This window comes from Engraulis encrasicolus, chromosome 21, assembly GCF_034702125.1.
Source record: "Engraulis encrasicolus isolate BLACKSEA-1 chromosome 21, IST_EnEncr_1.0, whole genome shotgun sequence".
Classification (NCBI taxonomy): domain Eukaryota; kingdom Metazoa; phylum Chordata; class Actinopteri; order Clupeiformes; family Engraulidae; genus Engraulis; species Engraulis encrasicolus.
In genome coordinates this window covers 26,078,379-26,101,473 of record NC_085877.1, presented here as the reverse complement: position 1 = coordinate 26,101,473, position 23,095 = coordinate 26,078,379, and the positions used below count along the sequence as shown (strand labels likewise).

General features: G+C 45.0%; 1 protein-coding gene across 1 annotated transcript; it reads left to right on the top strand.

Annotated features, from left to right (window-relative positions):
* Window positions 1–216: 216 nt before the first annotated feature.
* On the top strand, window positions 217–22,439 carry LOC134437040 (uncharacterized). The gene is made up of 13 exons (XM_063186472.1): window positions 217–359; window positions 1,241–1,347; window positions 1,653–1,737; window positions 2,416–2,611; window positions 5,185–5,491; window positions 5,990–7,016; window positions 14,373–14,580; window positions 15,030–15,188; window positions 15,707–15,850; window positions 16,144–16,296; window positions 16,841–17,057; window positions 19,431–19,652; window positions 20,154–22,439. The coding sequence occupies exons 1-13, from the start codon at window positions 217–219 to the stop codon at window positions 20,399–20,401; spliced, it is 3,216 nt and encodes a 1,071-aa protein (XP_063042542.1). The 3' UTR covers window positions 20,402–22,439.
* The last annotated feature ends 656 nt before the right edge of the window (window positions 22,440–23,095 follow it).

Genomic DNA, 23,095 nt, shown 5'->3' with positions numbered 1-23,095 from the left:
TAAATTAAGCGCAGAACATCATATTATAGACTACAATCTTATCAGCCAGAAGAGGAACACATCTACAACAGTTTGATACAATGTTCACTAATATGAAGGCTATTAGCACTAATTGTTTTTTTTTTAATCTAAATTACAGTGGCCTTGGGACCACCACGCTAATACTGAGTTATTTTACCCCCATTTTACTCACCAGAAACCTTATCACACAAGCGCATGCGCGTGCAGCTTTCTACCGGAGCGGTAGGTACTGTGAAAGCAGCCCTAATGGCGGAGAACGTACGGTCGCCTTTCGACTACCGGGAGCCCCCGACCCTCGACAGCGACGGAGATGGCAGCAAGCCGCCGCCGCCTCGGGGGTGAGAAAAATCCCATTATTTTACAGTGCAACACTAATATTTTTCGCCGATTAAGTGACTTTCCTCACGGAGCGACTGGGGGCTTCATAGGCTAACGTAATAGCCAATTTCTTGTGTCCGCGTGCATGTTGTGCTGAATAAAAAAGACTGGCCGTGCGTGAACATTTCTGTTTTTTTCATGAGAGCAGAGCAATCTTTGACGATCATCTTTGCTTATTTGTACCACAACCAAATCAAAAGGGGTGCATTTTCCAGCTTATGAACGAGATATGTAATGAGCTATCTGGCTAGTTGTGTTGTGCTTCTTGATAACCTAGTCCTCCGTTTGTTTACGTAGCTAACAAGTTAGCTGGCAATGTCTGACCAGCAGCCAACGCTACCGTTAGCTTGTTACGACGCTACATCACTAGCCAATTAGCTAGCTTGCTAACTTGCAGGCTAGTTATCAAGTGCAACCATTCATTTGCTTGCACTTAACCAATTTACAAGCAATTTCACATCAAAACGATTGTTTTTGGGCTTTTCTCTTTACCACACGTCGAATTACATGCAGAGCTCGCGAGCTAGCATTTAGCTTACATTAGCCAGACAGCTAGCCAACTATGGTCTGTTTGTTTTTGTTGGTCTGAATGTTACTGTACGTCCGGTATGTTTTCAACTTCGCGCCTGCAATTTACTGCCCTGCATCACGGCGTTATGGCATCAAGAAGATGTCTGTCCCTCACAAGCGACCATGATTGCTGAGCGGTATTTTACTTAAACAATGGCAAAATGGTCAGCCCTGCCATGACGAGACTGTTCATGATGTCAATCCAAACACATTTTGAAGGATGGGCAGCATCGGCATATTTTTGAGAGCGGCTATGTGGTTTTGATTTCAGACGGGTATGCGGGAGGAAGAGGAAGGGTACGCCAGTGAAAGTGTGTGACCGGGCCTACGTCACGGAGGACGAAGAGGAAAGCATGTCGGACCACAGTTACAGTCCAGGTAACCCGAAGGCCCCCTCTGCACAACCAGCTTGCGGCCATGATGGCCAACCGCACACAGCAGCATCAGTGATACCCAGTCTCTCTCTCTCTCTCTCTCTCTCTCTCTCTCTCTCTCTCTCTCTCTCTCTCTCTCTCTCTCTCTCTCTCTCTCTCTCTCTCTCTCACACACCCCTGTCAGGTTACCCCCAACCCATTCTTCCCCATCCTTATCTGTGCAAAACACCTTAGCTAAGGCTGAATGGCGTTACTGTTGCATCAGTGCAGTCGGTGTCAGTCAGCTTTGCCTCTTTTCCCACCCCTCAGGTGATGGGCAGTATCCAGAGGGGGCAGAGGATCGCTTGCCGCCACCTGGGAGCCCGTACTACCTCGCAGACCCCTCACAGCTATGGTAAGGGACAACGCTGGAGACGTCCGATGAATGACATTCCTATTATGTACCGGGTGGTATACAGTAAAATGTAAATGCCATCAAGAGTCGGGTCTTTCTATTCTCTGTTCCGAGGGTAAAAAAAAAGACACCGGACTAGAATTGTAGGACTGTATGCGAGGCTCATTTCCATTCTTCTTTGTCAGGGATACCAGGCGCATAATGTATGCAGTGCTCAGGTTTACGATTTAGACGGTCACAGCCTCGTATAGAAGTGTGTAGTCGTACGTCTTTATGTGGGTGTGTGGTAACGTAAATACTAAAATGGGCTTCACCTTATAATTTGTTGTCTGGAAATTAAAACTGTGTGTGCATGCCATCACTCATAGTATACTTGAATGCATGCCCCGCACAGTTTGTTAAAGCGTGTTGATGCTGAATTTCTAGTCAGATTGCTGCTCTGCTCTTTGAAGATTGTCCTTTTTCCTGCTAACCGTGGATCTCTCTCTCTCTCTCTCTCTCTCTCTCTCTCTCTCTCTCTCTCGCTCTCTCTGTCTTCTTTTTGCTCACTCTTACCTCTCTGTTTCTCTCTCTCTCCCTCTTTTTCCCTGTCTGGTTGTTTCTTCTCCTCTATCGGTCTCTCTCTCTCTCTCTCTCTCTCTCTCTCTCTCTCTCTCTCTCTCTCTCTCTCTCTCTCAGTGTGCCGGAGTTGGGAGAGGAGGGCGCGAGCGGGGTGAGGGGGCCGGTGCTCTTCCACCCCCCGCCCAACTGCCGGATCCGAGAAGTGCATTGTGGGAGCCAAGTGCGACTGGTTGTCATAGCGATACGAGACATAGCCAAAGGCGAGGAGATCACAGTCGACTACAGCCTAACCGACTGGGGAGACAACACAATGGTGAGTCACAGCTCTCAGCTTCATAGTTTAATCTGAGACGACGACTCTTCTATTTTTTTCACACTCTTTCCCTCTCTACTCTCTCTGTGAAGAAAGGGATTATATTAATGCATTGCTAAGGCTGTCTTGGTGAAGGATGTGCTGCTGTGTGTGAAACCATGGTCAGGGTTTCCCCAGCACTTCACTGTTAAGGCCTTGACAGCACACTAACCACCTTGGTTAGATCCTCTAAAATGATTTTTCACACTGATTTTAATGAGATTTTGTTTTTATGTGTCTAATTCTCAAAGTTATTCCACCAAAAATATATGTAAGCTATTTATTTATTGTGGGAGATTTTCAAGATATTTTGTATGAAAATGTAGAACATTTTCAGAACTGCAGAGCCTTTGCGGTGATTGTAATTGCATGTCTCTGACACCGGCAAGCCTCCACCTTGACTTGAAAATGCTCATTAGGAAACACGTGTTGTTTTTTTTTTTTTAATGAATCAAATGAATGTTTTTGTTCTGAATCTGAACGGCCCCAGAGTTTCCATAGTTCGGTGTCTCCAAGAGGAGTTGAGTGCAGCTTCATCCCTGAAAGCAATATCAAGAAGGTACTGCAGTGCACTGTCCTCTTTTTTGCTGGCAAGACATCTGATCTTTAACCACCTGCAGGGATGCGTTTTTGGTGGTGATTCTGGGGGTTGTAAAACATCTGGTGAAATTTAAAGTTTCGTGCAGTGGTCATGCAGTGTAATTACAAAAAACCCAAGTGTGCATAAAGGGATGCAATGCATTGATCATTTTTGGGGGTGATTCAAGGGTGCTAACCAGAGGTGCGTTTCTCGACAGTGCCATTGCCAACTAAGTTACCTACTTACTTCGATGCAATGGCAACCTACTAAGTTTACCTAACGATTCTGTCGAGAAACGGTGTACAGTACAATGAAATTTGTATGTGATGGGGTTCGTCAGATTCAGGCAATGCAATTACAAAAGACCCAAGTGTGTGTAAAGGAATGCAATGCACTGATACCTTTTGGGGGTGTTAACCAGTATAGTGGTGTGAAGTGGTGGGTTTATCATGCAATGGTGACGGAAGTGTGTGTGTGTGTGTGTGTGTGTGTGTGTGTGTGTGTGTGTGTGTGTGTGTGTGTGTGTGTGTGTGTGTGTGTGTGTGTGTGTGTGAAATTGGTGTTCATGAAATGTACAGTGCCTTCGTGGCTTTCAAACGACCACGTCACCACAGACGTCTGATTTTTTTTTTGCCAACACCACAATCTCTTAGTCGCTGAACTACAACTTGCAGTTGTATAAAATAAAAGGATGTGAAGACTCACACTTCGGTTCCTTCTGACAATCCCCATAGAGAGCCTCACATTTCAAAAAGGGTCTGTAATGCTAAAATGATTCAGTCGGAAATGTTATTGCTCAGCGGTGCCGATGCATGACATGAAAAACCTGCAAAACACACCAGCCAAGTGGAGGGCAGCACTTAGTAGACGCGTATTGATTAGGTCACCTCTAGCCAACAGCACTGACATGAGGATACTGTTGTTCACTGAAACGGATACGCTTTCTGCACCTGTCTGGGCCCTCGAGTAGTGGGCAGCAAAAAAAGCAAATAACGGCATGATGAAGCCATTGCATAATTATGACAAGAGACCAATACATTTGTCTGTTGTCAACTATACTGATTCCAAAAATAAACTACACCTAACTTGGTGTAACTTTAGTCAAAGTAAGCTACACCTAATACGGTGTAACTCTTTATTTGCAAATAAATAAATTAATTTGGGGAATAACCTTATTCAATCAAAAATGTAAAATAATGAAGGGGGAAAAAAGATAAATGATAACTCTTTGGTAATGCATCTGGTTTTCCCCAAATTCACCCAAAGCGGACCATAGTGACTCATTATTTACCACAGATCACCAATGACAATTGATGAATGCTCCAGCCCTAACTTGCCGAATCGGGTACATTGAAACTTGCCGAAGTCACAGTTGCAGCTTTGATAATTTGCATGCTATCGAGTGACATTTGTGTAGTGCATGTGTCACACAGGCCTACACAAAAAGAACGCAAGCAAATAATTGCATATATTTCCAAAGATATCCTTGCTCAGTTTCCGCTGCCTCTCCACTGTTGGTGTGCATGGCTTTTTCTTTGTATCGTACTGCAAAATGTTTTCCCCCCTATTCTGCATCCACATATCACAACTCCGCTCCGATACTGCCCAATTACAGAAATAGGGCATTGTTGGTAACAAATCATATTAACAGTCTGAAAAGTGAACGTGATGTGTATTGAGCGATGAGATTGACCGACTGATAAGAACAATGAAACGAATACAAGGTCATGTTTTTTTTTTCTCTGACTAATGTTTTTTGGGGTTTATTTTACAAAGGGGGCTGGGTTTTTTTTTGTTTCATTTCGGTCATGGTAAGAAGGAAGGGCAGCCACCGCATCTAATTTTGTTTGGTTAACATTACGTCTGCTTTCCACTTGAAATAACGAGAGACAGTCAGAGTATAATGTGAGGGTTTTCTGCGTTTCCCTCCCCTGTCCACACCACCCCCCTACAGGAGGAAGAGTCTGGGCCGCTGCCCCTCTCCCTGACCGTCTCAGACTACCTCACCCCGTCCTGGTCACTCTCGCCCTCCTCCTCGCCGCTCTCCCACTCCGAGGCCAGCGACTCAGACCGGGAAGACGAGGAGGAGGAGGAGGAAGAAGAGGATGAGGACGAGGATGAAGAAGAGGAAGAGGACCTGGAGGAGCTACGCGGACGCATGATGCGCCGACGCAAGAAGCGCAAGTCCGCCGCTACGTCCGCAGCGGCCGCTGCTGCTGCTGCCGCCGCTGCAGCTGCTGCAAGCGCATCGTCCACCTCCGGTAAGCTTGGGCCAGAGACAATTTGTTAGGTAGAGACTATTCATAAGCAGTTTCTTCCCCAGGATCCATATGACTCAAAGCTCCAATCCTATGGCCGCTATGCCCCTTTAGGAGATTAGGAGACTAAGATAATGGGCTAAGTTTTGATGGAGCAGTGATGCTTTTGCTATGGTAACCTCAATGGACTTGAATGGGCAAGTCATACCCATTTAGGAGACCGGAGTTGACCCCACTTAGTTGCATTAATGATGTGTGTTACGGTTTATCTTGGTCTACCATACTGAAAATCTTTGCTTACATGACACTGGAGAGAGTGCGTAAATCTCTGATGGTTGTGTTGTGTACTTGACTGTTATTTATTTTACTATTACTATTATTACTCTTTTTTTATTATTTTATTATTACTCTATTTACTCTATTATTACTTAAAAAACGCCTTTTCTAGTGTCTTTTAGCAGTATCTTTTTTTTTCATTTTCCTCAATTTTTTTCTGACTAGGTAAAAAGAAACCCGGACGGCCCCCCGCAGCCCACCGAGCAGGCCCTTCACTCTCCTTCTCTCGCTCCGCATCCACTTCAGCCTCCTCGTCCACAGCCGCGGCCGCCGGAGGGAGCGGCAGCGGCGGTTCGTTCCAGGCCCCCCTGGCGCCGCCCCCCACCACTAACATCAACAACAACATAAACATCAACATTGGCGGCGGCCACCGCGGCAGCCTCAGTGGCGCCCCCCGTAGACAGCACTGCGCCTACTGCGGCCGCCACTTCCGCTCGCTGGCACGCCACCTGGAGAAGTACCACGCCCAGCAGCCCGAGGTGCGCGCCGCCATGGAGATGGCACACATGCGGGCGCAGGGTGGCACAGGGGGACAGTCGACATCAAGTGCCGGGGGTCACTCGTCCTCGACAAGCGGAGGAGCTGCTGCTTCGTCCTCCTCGGGGGCTGCGGCTGCATCTTCGTCATCGTCGTCTGCCGGGGCTCACCCGTCGTTTGCCGCCCCACAACCCTCGTCCTCGTCTGCCGCTGCGGCTCCGACGTCGCTGTTCTCGCGGGAGAATGCCCACGCGCAGGGCCCCGGCGCCGTCTCCTTCTCGCTCTCGCTCTCCTCGCCGCAGGGCTCGCGCAAGGGCACCGTGGCCATGACGCCGCTCAACACGCAGCCCGGCGGAGGGAAGAACGCGGCTGCTGTCCCTGCCGCCGCCTCCGCGTCTGCTGCTGCTGCCGCCGCTGCTGCAGCAGCTGCAGCAGCTGCGGCTAACGCCACAGCAACGCGACCTCCGGCCAAGAGGGGGCGCAAGCCCAAGAAGGAGAAGGAGGAGCAGCTGAAGCAGGAGCAGCTGAAACAAGAGCTGTTGGAGCAGCAAGCCAAAGAGGAGGCGCCCCCCACCCCCGGACGAGAGGAGGATGAGGAGGAGGTGGTGGAGGAAGAAGAGGAGGAGGAAGAGGAGGAGGAGGGAGACGGAGAGGCGGAGATGAGTGACGGTCATGAAGACGAGAGCATGGAGGAGAAGAACGGAGAGCTGTCCAGGTGAGGAGCCATGGCTGGCTACACTTGTGCTGACAATATTCGCTTAGTAATAGAAAATATACTAATGGCATTACTTTATTACTGTAGTCTCAATACTATATGCTAAATAATACTTGCCTCACGCGCCATCCTACGTACTTCCGGCAAGACACTTGGCTCCGCACTACGTCTGGTACCTGTCTTCTGTGGAGCGATGTTGAACGGTAGGATTTTCACCGGTGTTCTGACAAATGGTCCTACATTGTAATTTTATCCTATGGTATGATGTTCTGTCAAAGACCAAAAGACCAGAAGAAATTTCACAATACTGATGCACTCGGAGTGGAGATTTGGCGAGATTAGTAGGCCTACTTTCTGTTAAAGGCCATCTTTCCGAGTAAACATCATAAGGCCATCATCATGGCCTTGTGAGCACCCACAAGTCATGTTCTCTCTTTGCTACACTGACTTGGCAGCCATTTTGGTCACACATTTCAGGCAGTTATAGTGCATTCCTTTTGCCCTTAACCCTCTAGCTACCATAACGGCCGTGAACGTCCGGCTGGATCTGTACCAGAACGGCCGCGGCCGGCCGGAATATTTTCATATGAAAATACGGCTGAACGGCCGTCATCATGCAGTTTTTCCAGCTTTCAAACACTTAAGCTCAATATTAGAGACCCTCCTCGATATACTTTCAGTATAAAAACTATATGTTTATATTATATTATTTTTCAGTATTTAGATTTTATTACGAGATGCGCCGCTTTATGCGATTTGGCAATCTGCCGCAATTCGAATGACGGCCGTCCGAGATTGGATGGCTACAAACACAACCATTCTGTTTCTACAACCAATATACACTAAATATGAAAACTTCCAACCCTCTGAGATCTATTTTCATGGTCAACAGCACATGTTTATGACCATTTAGGCTATTTTTGATCATGTTGTTTTATTGGGCTTATGAGATGGTGTTCAACTGTGATGAGTTGTGCCACGGTCCTAAATAGCAAACACAACTGTCCAGCCGATGTCTACACGCTACATATTAAAAATGTAAACTGTCTTCGGCGTGTTTTCAGAGTCAAACCATATGTTGGTATCCAACTATCTTAGTTTCCTGGAACAACAGCGACAGCTCTGCGTAATCAGCGCATCTGGAAGCGCAGCATGATAGGCTACTCATTTTGCGTGTCAGCTTTGGCAAAGCAGTCAAGGACTGTTACTACTCCACGTGTCCTTCATAACAATGTGCGTGAAGACGTTGAGTTGAATGCTAACGTCCAATAATAACCTACCAACGTGGTGTTTGTAGCACTTCAATTCCGTATTACTCGGTGATGCCTGGCGCGTCTTACCTGTGCCAAATTGGGAGGGGAAACCTCCTTACAGCTCCATTCATGTCCTGTCTGCTATCGTGGACACTTCTACGGTTATCCTTACACGTCTTTGGCATGGTTTAGTTCAACATTATTAGCTAGTGTAGTCCATTACAGTCATACCGCTTGAAACCGCTTGAAAACAGGACTTTTGGGTGAACGACATTTGTTGTCGTCACATGATCATTGTTCAACTTTGACCCTGGATGGATGGATGGATAGACGAAGGATAGATAGATAGATGGATAGAGAGATCGATCGATAGATAGATAGATAGGCCTAAATATATAGATATATAGATGGATAGGCCTAGATAATATCGGATTTTATCACATTTTTATCATTTAATCCACATCAAAGGCACTCTATGGGAATACTGAACAATTAATTATTCATAAATGATATACCATTTGAAAGTGTGTTTTCTCTACTTTAATATGAAAGTAACTTGTAATTGACACTTTTCATGTCTTTTCAAGTTATTTGACATTATTTAAAATTTGACCAAAATGTCAATTTTTCCTCAGAATTCTTGGTAGAATTCCGGCCTATTAAAAAAAAATTCTGGTAGCTAGAGGGTTAATCCAGAAGATTGTATAGAAGTATAGCACCTTAAATTGTCTCTGTTGACATTTGAAATCCCCTAACCTTCAACATGGCTGCACAGTACAAGCACGTTGAGTGAACGTCACAATTCATTTCTGTAATAATGGTTGGTGTTGAGTTTGGCAAAAGACTGTATAGAGTTCCGAGGGCTGTTTGACATTAGAAACTCAGCTTTTGGGAGAAATGTATGGCTGGGGTTACACTGGATTTCCAGTTGCGTTCAAGATGCATTGAAAAGAATGGGCGATCAAAAAAGAAAAGCTTGCTGTGCTGCAGTTTCTGGTGAAGCTAATTGTTAGTGGCAGCCGAGTCTTTGATGCACGTGACGCTTAGCCCCAGCGTATTGCCTCCTTTATATCAGATTGACTAGAACATGGGTCGAACGAGGGTCTGCCTTAACAGATGAAGGAAGATCCATGACTCAGCATAGGGTGGGCAAATTGCATAATGGCAGTCTTCACTACAGATGTCATACCGGTAAATGACATTAATGATAAAGTAATTCCTCAAAAGGATGGAACATAATGGAACAGAAAAATCTTTTTCCTACTCATCTGCTTTGCATAAAATATGATTAGGGCTTCTAAAGCAAGGCTGGAACTGTAATATTGATTTGCAAGAAGCTCATTTCTTTATACTTACAACAACTAATATGATTGAATTTGGGTGCTATGGAATACGACTGGACATTTTGCCTAGTCTATAATCTGGGTGTATAATCTGAACGTCCGGTCACGGTCACTATGTTAGTCATGCATGGCAAGTGAGGCTGGCAGTTTTCCCAAATTACTTCCAATGCATTTCCTTCAGTGTCATGCTTCTCCCTGAGGGGTCATGACACTGAGCTTTGAGGCCACTGTTCAGACAAGTGGTTGCGAAACTGTTCAAATAGCTGAACAAGAGGTCCTCCCATAGTAATTGACCTTGACTAATCTTGCCGGTTAAGGATTGTTTTAGACACGAGCATGGATTTTACATACAGCACATCTGCAAACGTTTACCGTTTTAAATTGACTGAGTAGTCTACTCAAATTACCCCAAACATAGATTTTCCTTCTGTTGGGGATATCTATCTGCTAGTTCATTCCTCTGTTCAAGAAGTATGTACCTTGATGTAGTCGTAGAACCTTGGTATAGAACCATGTAAGCATAGAATGCAAAAATGATGGGGGAGGAAAGTGTGCATTTACACAGCATAACAGCTTCTGAATCGGCTAATAAAAGGCTAAGTTCTCTTAGAGAAAATAGGAGAGAAAATAGACCGAGTAGTTGACATTGGCTCACATGACTTTGCCTAAGACATCCTAGATCTTTGTTGAAATCATTCAAATGTCACACACACCCTTATTTCCCCCCTAATACATCACGATGTGCAGAATCGTTACAGAGTGAATACAGCTCGTAATACATGTGATCATATTACCCTGAGTTATGTAGTGGTAATTTATTTAGGGTATTTATAATCAAAGCACATTGTCGGGGTGATCCAAATGGGGAGACTTTTTAGAGTGGAAAAGGCCTATTGGACGACACTGCAGTTCTGCCTCGCTTACCTGTATCATTGTGATTCCAACAATAAGCCAATCATTTGACACCACTGCTTTAACGGTAGCCCACATAGGACAAAAGACCTCACGATCACATTTCGCATCCATCAGGAAGAACATGAGCCCCTAGAAGAGACATTGATGTCCTTAGAATATAGATGGTTTTACTCTAAAATTAAGAACAAAGCTGTGTAACAAATATCGATGTATTATTTTGACATTTATACAAGCTGTTACAATTATGGAAAAAAAGGTTTTCTTTCTTTCTTTCATTTTTTCTTCCAACATTTAAACTATTGTTCATGAGTCATGACTGATTTAGAATTTAATATTTTCAGTACTTTATTTCCAGAATTCTTGCTGCCCATTCAGAAATGTTACCTTTTCTACCTTTTACCTCCATCAAATTCTAAGTATTCATTATGACTGAAAAAAATTGATTTTTCATACACAAAAAGGGGGATCTTTTCCATTATTTGCCATTTTGAATTTCCAGAGATACTTATTTTTAGCTGCAAAACTTTCTATACTTTGGTCATACTAGTAAATATTAGTTTGTTATTTACATAGTAAATATTCATGAAAAGATTAAATCTGGCTACAGGCAGCACACTTTCAATGAGCAGCAAGCATAGTTGCAATACCTACTCTGGCCACCATCCTACACAGTGCACCTTTAAAACACCAAACAGTGAACCCTGCACTACTGGCACCACCCTGCACTGTTTCCTGTCAGCCTGCTTTGCACATGTGTCATACAGGAAGCCTGCAGTGAGTGTGCACGGTGAAGCATTACTTGCGTGAACTCGCCAACAAGTTCACAAGTTGGTGTGAGGCTGCAATTTAATAGTCATTAATGATTACACATGCATATCCCATTTCCAGTCTAGTCACAACAACAGTGTTTATAACCAGACATGAATAAACATTATGCAAGGTTATATCCAGTGGCATGTTTCCGTTAACCGTAACCCGCATCGGCAGTGGCGGAACAATTGCACACAGGGCCCCCAGGGCAAGACACTGATGGGGGCATACAACCTCCCAAGGTTACAATAGGGACCCCACCACCAACACAGGAGCCCTTCTTGTTCTACCCCGCCGCAATAGCTCTGCCTCTGCGCATCAGTATAGTATGTGACAGGTGAGCACTATTTGACCTCTGTTGCAGAGGTCAGTTAGCCTCGCGCGCCATCCTACGTACTTCCGCCAAGACACTTGGCTCCGCACTACGTCTGGTACCTGTCTACTGTGGAGCGTTGTTGACCGGTAGGATTTGCGCCGGTGTTCTGACCAACGGTCCTACATTGTAATTTTATCCTACGGTAGGATGTTCTGTCAGACACGTCCGTTAAACGGTCCTACAACGTCATAGATATACGTCAGACATGTTAAGCAACTTACAAGTTAAATCCTGATTTTTCCGAAAATGTCTTTCCTGCTTCCTGCAATCGCGTCAGATCAGACAAAGTCCAGACCATGAATACGAAATGGAAATGGTAGTATTATGGGATGGTCAGGACCAGGCTAGAGGTCAGTAGCAGTCGTTCCTGGAAGGTCATGTTGTTGTTTTCTGGGAATTGTTGTCCTCCTGTGTTGTCACCAGTAGGAGGCAGCAGTGGCCCAGTCATGTGTTGACCTCTGTCACCAAGCAGGTTGTTTTGTGCTGCTGCCATAATCATCATCGCTTGTTTAGTGAGCTGCTAACTGAGAGAGGGTCATGACTGAATGATGATAATGATGTTAGTTATGCTGAAGCAACAAGATGATTTAGGGAGGGTAGCAGGAATGGTATGTCTTGGATTTGGGAACGGGTCCTCCCTCTCTTACTCGCACGTGTACTTCTGCGTGTGTGTGCGTGCGTGTGTGTGTGCGTGTGTGTGTGTGTGTGTGGGTGGCTGCGGCTGCGGCTGCGCACGCGAGTGCATGCATGTGCATAGTATGCGTGCCTGTGTGCGTGTAGGTAGGGTGTGTGTGTGCGTGCGTGCGTGCGTGCGTGCGTGCGTGCGTGTGTGTGTGTGTTCACGCGTGTGTGTTTTTCCGTACGTGCACGTACGTCTGGGTGTATGTGAGGCGAGGCCAAGAGGGTGCTGTGCTGTGTGGTGGTTGGTGGTGCACTGATCACCTTTCCTGCTGTCAGCCATTAGTGGGTCTATTCCTGGCCTTCCTGGCATACTCTCCCTGCGGATTTGGGTTTCGCAGCGCATCCTCTTCATCTTGTCTCTATTGACCAGTTTCATTGACCAGGTAAAAAGCCCTCCCGATAGGCATCTAAGTAGCGGTGAAGATGGCAACAGGGACTAAGTCTCGTCTGGCGTGATTAAAGGTCAATTAAAGGATTAGGTGTGTGTGTGTGAGAATATACTCTTTCTCTGGATATCCAACTCAGAGGTTGGTATAGACTTTTATAATATGGACATTGCCTGGTAGCATGCAGTGATAAAATACATTTGTAAAAGGTGATGGCGGTTACAAATGGATCAATTAGATAATTAGTATAGGTCACATGGAGATGAACTATCCAGGGTTTCCATTCCCGGTTGCTATTTACATTTACATTTCCCAGCTGTATCACTCTTGGCTCCTGTATTTGAATTTTAATGACGCCGCTGTCGTAGTGATTGATGGGACTGGCTAAATTCTTACCACTGGCTTACATCATCACCTGTCTCCTCCATCCCTCCCTTCTCCCATGTGTGCTCCTCTCCAGGCCACTTCCCACGCATATTTCAACTAGGTCTTATTCCTTTCTTAAACGTATGCTCATATACTCTTATTATAGTCGATCCTCATTGTGTATACTTCTCAATCCATAAAAGATGATAGATGGTATTTACTTTTTTGTTCTGTGGCCTATCAAATGCCTCGATGTAGGAGATTGACTATATATATGAAGAGCTCTTTTCCAAAATGAGATATATCCATTTTATAGAATGTTGGGAAATTGACATTTTTGTATTGGCCATTCCATTAAAATGCATTGCAAAATGCATTTTTATAGAGGTTTTAAAGTATGTTCTCAAAACATTTGAAGGGCAAGAATTCACACATAGATGATAGGACCTCTCAACAGTCAATTCCAATAGTAAAATGCAAAAAGTCAAAAATGGTGGATATAGCGTTTTGGAAAAGAGTTCTTCATATATATGTTGTTGTTTTGCCTACTGTTTGGCCCCAGGTCCCACCTCCTTGTTGTAGTTGCAGTAATGTGCATTCTTAATCCATTACTCTGTAGTTCCAATAATGTACATTCTATTCTGTTGTATCCTATAGGGCCAAGAACATGCATCCTATTCTGTTGTATCCTATCGTTGTAATAGTGTGCATCCTATTCTGTTGTATCCTATAGGGCCAAGAACATGCATCCTATTCTGTTGTATCCTATGGTTGTAATAGTGTGCATCCTATTCTCTTGTATCCTATGGTTGTAATAGTGTGCATCCTATTCTCTTGTATCCTATGGTTGTAATAGTGTGCATCCTATTCTCTTGTATCCTATGGTTGTAATAATGTGCGTCCTATTCTCTTGTATCCTATGGTTGTAATAGTGTGCATCCTATTCTCTTGTATCCTATCCTTTCAATAATGGGCATCCTATTCTGTTGTAGCCTATCGTTCCAATAGTGTGCATCTTATTCTCTTGTATCCTATGGTTGTAATAGTGTGCATCCTATTCCCTTGTATCCTATGGTTGCAATAGTGTGCATCCTATTCCCTTGTATCCTATGGTTGTAATAGTGTGCATCCTATTCTCTTGTATCCTATGGTTGTAATTATGTGCGTCCTCTTCTGTTGTATCCTATAGTTCCAATAACATGTGTCCTCCTCCTTCCCCTCTGCAGGTCCCACCGCACCCACATGCCGCCGCTGCTGTCGTCGCTGTCGTGTCTGGTGCTGTACCTGCGGCGCCAGCAGCACTCGGCCTTCCTGTCCCTGTCGCGCTCCCCCGGCTCTGCCGAGGCCTGGCGCCTCCTGTGCCACTCCAGCCTGGCGCTGCTCATCCTCTACAACAGGCACCGCGAGTGCGAGGTGGCCAAGCTCACCATCCAGGTAAGTCATGAATGCATAAACAAATGTATCCAATTGTTCATTCAATTATACTTGGTTTTTCAGGCCTTTCAGGTAACTGCTGTATTGACATGAAAGATAAATGGTAATTTCTATGAAATAGTAATACAAGTTTATGTTTTTTTGGCTTTGAACATGTAATGTGCAATTGTAACGGTTTAGACAATGAAATAACCATAATTTCTTAGTACAAGAGAGTCCTTGTGCACAGCCCCTCAATGCAGGTGCAGGTGTGAGGCAGGAGGAGGTGAATCAATAAACCAAAAGTCAAGAGACACCGCACACTGCTTACTTTTCTTAACTTTATTTCTTGGACGCTCCAAGAAATAAAACCATAATTTCTTATTTAATAGTCAAGTCAAGACCATGGACTACAAATAAATGTGGTTAATAAGGCCGTATACTAATGTAAATGACCAAACCCCTTGCAGGAGTACCGCAACCGCTTCACTCCCCCACCGCCCCCCATGTGCTCCAGCCCCGGGGGCACCAACACCAGCGCCACCACTAACGGCACCGCTGCCACCAACGGCACCAGTGGAGGAGGAGGCGCATCGGGGTCCGGGCCAGCAGCGGCCCACCCTCTGGAGGTATGTTTTCTATATTTTTAATTTTAATCTATTTTCTAAAAATGAAATCCTCTAATTCTGCTTTGCTTGTGTGCTTTTTACTTCTGTGTGTGTATTGTATGTATTTTGAATGTGTCCCGGTGTATTAGTCTCTTTGCATAAAAGCATCTGCTAAATGTAATGTAGTTGTACGATTGCCACATTTACATTACTTGTTACCCCTCAGCAGTCAGTTTATTATACTTGCTGTTACCTTTTGCTACATTTTGCACTTAATTAGGACTGCACATGATTACATTTTATCTTCCAAAAAACAGGAAAAACTTCACAATGCACTTTTTTTTGCAATTTTGCCATCCTCTCTGAGGTTAAGTCAATATTTTGGTCAGAATTTTTTCAGACAGAAAAAAAATGACATGAAAATAAATATTTTGGTGAAAGCCTCCTCCTACCCTCATGACCTGTTACACTAGCAAAACATATTTGTTTCTTCATTTTGTTGTGCACCCGTCCGCAATGATTCTCTTTTCCTCCTGCAGGTGTCTCTGTCGCCGTTTGAGAGGCACGTGCTGTGCCACCTGCCGCGTGCGGGCGTGCTGGGCAAGCGGGGCCGCATGCAGCCGCTCATCCTGCCACCACACTCCGAGGCCTGTCTGGAGCTGCTGCTCAGCACCTGCAGCCAGGTGTGTGTGTGTGTGTGTGTGTGTGTGTGTGTGTGTGTGTGTGTGTGTGTGTGCGTGCGCGCGCGCGTGTGCGCGTGTGCCAGTCATGCTACCCACAGGGTCTATGGTTTCCTGTGTTTCCTTAGATGATCTCCCAGGGCTACTTGCCTATTGTTGCTATTACTTAAATTACTAATACTTGCCTATTTGTTTGTTTGTTTATTTATTTGTTTATTTGTCTATCTATCTATCTATCTATCTATCTATCTATCTATCTATCTATCTATCTATCTATCTATCTATCTATCCCCTAGGTGGGCGTGGACCCCAGCAGCCCTTACGTCTTCTCGCGGCCCTTCCACTCGCCCGCCACCCCGCTCAGGGGCACAGACTTGCTGAGGGGACTGGCACGCTCCAGCGGCGCCAAGAACCCCACCGCGCTCACCGCTCCACGTGCAAGACGACAGGTGGGTACATCGAGGTTTCGTCCGCGTTTTGGGCTGAATTCATGTATTCTGAGAAGGACGCACCATTAGGGTTTGTCGGTGTATTGTTTTCACACGTATCGGGAAACGATTTCAAGATTCTTTTTATTATGACGTACAAGACTAAAACTTTAGACTTTGATGCATCAAACATGACCATGGATGATCATAGTGATTAAACTCCATTTTATTGATTAATTACCCCACTCAGAATTACTGGGACCATTGGATAACATTTGATTAATCCAATCATTGTTATTCCATATCATTTGCCTGGTGGCTAAAGCTGACTGTGACTGAACTTCATTTTATATTGATCAATCGCCCCATTCTGGGGGAGGCTGATGACATTTAATTGTTGTGATTAATGTTACGCAACATAATTTCTCAGAATGCAGTCCTGATGCAGCAATAATTATTTAGCATTATTACTTTACAACATTACACCACTGCATTTTATTTTAAAAAAAGGCATTTGATTTTCTGTGAACATTATTTAATGAGTTAATTGTGATTTTCTTCCCAGGTGGCCATCTTGACGCAGCTGCTGCTGCTGGAGGAAGGGGAGAGGAAGCGGCTTGAAGACTTCCTGCAGCGCGAGTACCATGTGACGCAGAGCTGCGCCCGGATTGGCCAGGACCCGGGGCTGATGGGCCGTGTGGGCCGCGTGGTGCTGTACGGGGAGAGGGATGGCGTGCTGTTCAGGGGCATGAGTCTCCAGCAGATCTGCCTCGAACTCGACGGTAAGGAATAGGGGGAAAAGCAGTGTGGAATGAGCATCAGATTTGCAATGCCTACTCTGGCCACAATCCTACATTCACCAAGTCGGAGAGATGTCACAATCACCTTAAGTGGATGTGAGCACCCCCATTCTAATATGGGGCGAAACTTTCTGCTGGCCTAAGGTAGGAATAATGCCAAAACATGGGAGTTCAAGAATGCTGTAATTCCCATTCTACAAGGTCGAGATGAGGAGATATCAAATTATTTTGAATTTGGACCTTTGGAATGCCTGCCACTTGTGCCAGGAATACAGTTGGGTCTGTAGTTCAGTTTTTGCAGAGTTGAATTTTAAAGTTCATAAAGGTTGGAGCAGGCTTCACCCAACCATTTTTTTCTTCTTTTAAGGGTGCTGACCAAAATATTGTAGAACTGAAAAATGAGAAAAGGTCGTGGCACACTGAGGAAGGCAGAACGGCAAAACGTGTCTGTGTAATAAAGACACCTTTGCATGGTGCGACCTTTTCTCATCTTTCTTTTTTAAAGTTACATTTTAAGCCATGAAACAAGTTTGAAAATGTGTCTAATGGTGTCTATGGTGGTCATAACGGGGGGGATGAAACTTGAGGATACAGGAGTGGGGGGGGGTGATGAAACTTGAGGATACAGGAGTGAGAAAAGCGGTTTACACTTCCTCATTCAGCTCCGCCGACTGTTCAGCTGCACGGCCCTCTGTTTTGAATGGATGGAAATATTTATGTTTATTGCTTCTGTGGAATTCACAGGGCGTGGGCTTTGAAGCGTCACTGGTGGTTTAATGGAGCACAAACATTACGAAAAAATGCAAATACAAGTGCAGCGGGGTGGTTGGGGTGGGGGGTGTAGAGGAGAGTGTAAGGTAAACTTCAGTGTTCAGTCTGTATAACTGGCACAGGAACAAGGAACTCTCAGAAAACGGAAAACGTTTTAATTTGTGTCAAAAACATTCAAGTCTGCTGGAAAGTGAAACAAAGGAAGTGAATTCTGAGGCCAAGGTCTTTGTCCTCGCCCACTTTGCCCTCCCGGCTCACTGCTTATCTTTCCTGTACCACCCTTTCATACAAGTATTCTTTTATCCTCCCCACTTCTATTTTCTTTCCCCTACCACACTGTCACACTTTCCATTTTACTTTTGTCTCCTTTTTTTTTTTAAACAACTGTCATTATCTCCCCTGCTTTTGTAACTTTTCTCATCCTGCTCTGTTCTCCTACGCTCTCTCTTAAGCTAGATTTATGCTTCGCTCGCATAGAATCTGCGTCCGTCCGTTTTCTGTCTATGCGAGTCCACGCCCCCCTCTCAGAGGCTCTGCGCCCGTCGTCTAGCGCCTCGAAAAAATTCTAACTATCCGTCGGACGGACGCGGAGTACGCAGACAAAAAGGCACTATGATTGGTCGTCTCGCTACTTCCTTGTTCTGTTCTTGTGGCAGCGCAATGCCAGTAGTTTGCGAGAGCAGAGCTGTATTCTGTTAAAAACTTTATTAATGCCTTGTGTGTAAATGTGTGTAAATACACGAAGCTAAGCTAAGTAACAAACAATGCATCAGTTGAACACTCGTGGCACAATGCCTGCGGTTTTACTACCGTTCCTCCACCGAATGTAAACACACATCGGCAGAATCAACTGTCTTTACATGCTTGCATTTTCTGCTCGTGAAACAGACTGGGTATGTCAAATAATGATACCACTGCATTGCCTTTGCAATTTGTGTGAAAATACCTAGCTAACCGGGATAGAAAGCAACATTGCTTAATAATGACCGCAGTGCTTACAATGTAGTGAAAGTAGCCTAATCGCGCAATTTCAAATGTGGCTGGCAACGAGACCTTGGACCTCGCAGAGCTCGCAGATGCATGAATACAAAATTGGTTCGTGGCCACTCCCACGCGACTTTTCACGCTCGCAGTTGCTGAAGTCTAATCTGACCTTTACTCCTGTGTCTCACTCTCGGCCTCTTATCTTGCTCCATCCCTCTTTCCCTTAAACCTCTGCCGTTCTCTCTCTTCCTCCCTCCTTTCCTCAACCCTCTCTGCCCTCCTCACTCCCTCCTGCCTTACTCTCTGTATTCCTCCATCTCTCCCTCCACCCTCTGCCTTTCTCTTTCCCTCCCTCCACCCTCTTCTCTCCCTCTGCCTTTATCGTCTCTCTCTATCCATCTCCCTCTCTTTTTCTCCTACCACCTCTCTGTCTTTCTCTACCCTCCTCTCTGTCGTTCTCTCCCTCTTGCTTCAATTTCCCACCCATCTCTCTCTCTCTCTCTCTCTCTCTCTCTCTCTCTCTCTCTCTCTCTCTCTCTCTCTCCCCTCCCCTCTACCCTCTTCATCCTACTAATCCTTTCCTCTCCTCTCCCATCTCAGTGATGTCGGGTAACTCTGCGGACTCCTTCTCGGATGACTCTGACGGGGAGCCTGAGAAGGTCAAGGAGCCTGTGGAGGTGGTGAAGAAGGCAGCAGCAGCAGCAGCAGCAGGAGGAGGAGGAGGGAGAGGCGGCGGCAAGAAGAGGAAAAAGAAGGGGGCTAGCCCCTCCAGCACCGCCTCGCCCGCTGGACACAAGAGGAGGAGCGCCCAGCCCAAAACAGGTCAGGAACCACCCAGGGCCCAGTTTCACGAAAGCATCGTTGATAACCAGTTAACGAAGTTGCCAGTGGGAAATTGCATTGCAACCAAGTAAGTTGCTAACTTTCGAGAAAGACACCCCGGGGCTGGATTTCTCGACAGCGTCGTTGCTAACTAAAGAAGCACCTTACCTGGTTGCAGTGCATTTTCCCATTGGCGGTAGGGCACTCGTCTACCATGCGGCTGACCCGGGTTCGATTCCCAGCCCGGGTCCTTTGCCGACCCCTCCCCGTCTCTCTCCCCATTCGCTTCCTGTCCACCTCTCACACTGTCCTGTCGAATAAAGTCGAAAGAGACAACAAAGCAATTCTTTCAAAAAGAAAGAAAGAATTGCCTGGAGGCCTAATTTCCTTTAGTAAATTATGTATGTAGGTGGTCTTTTCGCAGATCTACCACTTCCTGTAGGTATATCCTTTAACCATGTTCTTGGTATAACCCCCCCTCCATGTTGATGTGTTTGTCAGGCAAGCGCGGCGTGCTGAAGCGGCCGTGGTCGGAGGCGGAGCGCGAGGCCGTGGAGACGCACCTGAAGCGGAACATTATGGATCTGCGCGTGCCGGCCAAGGCTGACTGCGAGCGCTGCCTGCAGCTCTGCCCCCTGCTGGTGACCAACCAGCGCGACTGGCGCGCCATCAAGTTCTACTGCCACAACCGCATCCAGCTGTTGAAGAAGCAGGGCCGCCGCGAGAGCAATGGCACGCCCATCTGCTAGCTCAGCCACCTCAGCGGCTAGCTGACGCTAATGGCAGTCACACCCACCCGCTGGCTCAGCTGTGTTAGCGGCGAGCTGACGTTAATGCTAGTCACTCCCATCTGCTAGCTTAACTTTGTTAGTGGCAAGCTAAAGCTAATGCTAGTCACTTGCATTTACTAGATTAGCGGCTTACTAACGTTGATGCTAGTCAGCCCACTCGCTAGCTTAGCTCAGCTTGCTGGGGAATGTGTCTAGCTAATGCTAGTCAGCTCAGCCAGACAGCTATACACTCTGTCACCGACAATACACACTCGAGTTTCTTACACACACTTCTGGACATGTTTATATCCAGTCGTATATGCTTACTGACACACAGACAGACTATGACATGTTCACTGACACATCAAAATTCTTGCAGACACACACACTTCTGGACTTGTGCGCACGTTATACCTATACATACATACACAGCTACGTACATACCTTACCTACCTACTCACTCCACACAGCCCATTCACACCTATACATACTCATGTTGTACACATACATTCAGCTACAAAAAGATTATAAATATATATATATATATAATATATAGATGTGCATTCTCTTACACACGACATACACACAAGACACACTTTTCACAAATACAAATGTATATGTTGTTTCTATACCTACAAAAACATTTGTATACTTGCGCAAACACACATGCACACAGACACAGACACACACACTGACAAACGTACATGCCTACTTACAGTATATCAGACCCTATCCCTCGTTACAGAACCTTGTCTAAATTATAGTGTGTTCCAAAGGGGATGTATTTTATGTTAGGAAGCATGTTAATATGACCTCGCCCTTACTACACATAACGGTATTTTAGGAGGGGATGTATGTGATGGGTTTTGGGGCGTATTCAACAGGCATCTACACACAGACTTTATACACTCACGCACACACACGCACACACACCAAGTCATATCCACACAGAGACTTCTGTTACACCACGCACACACACCTGCCGACGGACAGGAGTGTGTGAGGGGGTCCACAAACTGACGTGTACAGAGACCATTCCTCTGAGTGTGAGAACGACGACCTCCTTCTTCTTTTTCAAGACGGAGGAGGAAAAGAACGAGAAGAATAAGAATAAGGGGATGAGCGATTTTTGTTTTGGGAGAACAGACACAGGACGCCATAACAGAGGTGCGAATGACAACGGAGGAGACTCGAGCGACAAGTTCTTGAGGAGAGACTGTCTAATGGTCACAATCCCCGCCGACACTACTGGGACATTGATGGATGTCTACAAAGCATAGGGATGGATGACCAGATTATCTGTTTGTTTGTTCGGTTGGTTGTTTGTTTATTTTTTACTATTATTATTGATGTTATTGGTATCCTTTTTTATGACTCAGAAAACAAAAACAGTTCTTTCGTTCTTTTTTTCCCCTTAAAACAGCGTTGACTGTCCTGTGACGTAGTGCCTGTAGGCGAATGAGCAAACTGAACCGGTTCCCCCTTGGCAACGACTTGTGGACTGTATCTAGCAGTATTTTTTAAAACGTTTTGGATCGTGACTCAAAGCAGATCCTCCCCTATCCTAAAACACCTCTCCTTCCCTTTTTATTGGGCCTTTTCATTTTCTGTCTGTTCATGACGGTCTCTTAGAAAGATACAAGGCACCACATACTTGAATTCATTTCACATTTCTATCCTATCCTACTTTTTTTTTTTCTTAAACGACTGCAGCAGTTGGACTGTCTCGTTTAGTCATAGTGTACGTACCGTTAAATATCTTACTGGCAGATACAAAAAAACGTAGACCTAGTAGTCGTACAGGTGTCTCTTTCTCTCTGTTGTGCTATGTTGTACATACTGTAAATATGGACTTATAAAAAGTACTACGTTTTGAAGACTTTGTTTAAATATATGGCATCAGACAGTTCTATCTGGTTTTACACAGTGCTGTTGAAAGACACATTTGAGACATTTACATTCTGGTTTTATTTGTCTTTTTTTCTGGTTACAGACAGTAAAAACCCACAACTATGAACGCTGTTGTCTTGCATGCTTTTATTGTGTCTCAAGAAGAAGAAAAAGGTCACAATGGTCATCAGTTTTAAGGATACAAAACGTTCAAAATACAGAAAAATGTTGAATTGATTCCGTTTCCCCTACAACGATATTTATACATAATTGAATTTATGTGGCAGGTTGATGACTTTGTCTAGCCAACAGCAAAAGCAAACATGATTGCCAGCATCTAAGATGGTAGTTTGGCTTGTGCAATTATTAAATGATCATTCATTCTGATTAATGGACATTTGTATTGCAAGGGTTAGGCAACCTTTTAAAAACTACTATACTAAATTGTAATTTGGAACATGTCCTCAAGGCCAATTACACAATCACAATCACTGCAAATCTTAACCATAAACCATAAATGAATAACACAATTAACACACTATTAATAGTAAGATTAAATGTTCATTGACAGTACATAAAAGCAGGTCCCACCGAGATGAGAATGTCACACTTAAAGAATCATGTCTTAAGAATCAAATCTTAAATTATTGTTAGAATCGCACAACTAATTTGTGGATCATAGTACAAGTAGCTGCCATGGACAAAAAGAAACAAAACAAATCAGCATTCAAAACTTATTACAATGACACACTAATTCCAGTAAGAACATTCTGCCCAGAAGTT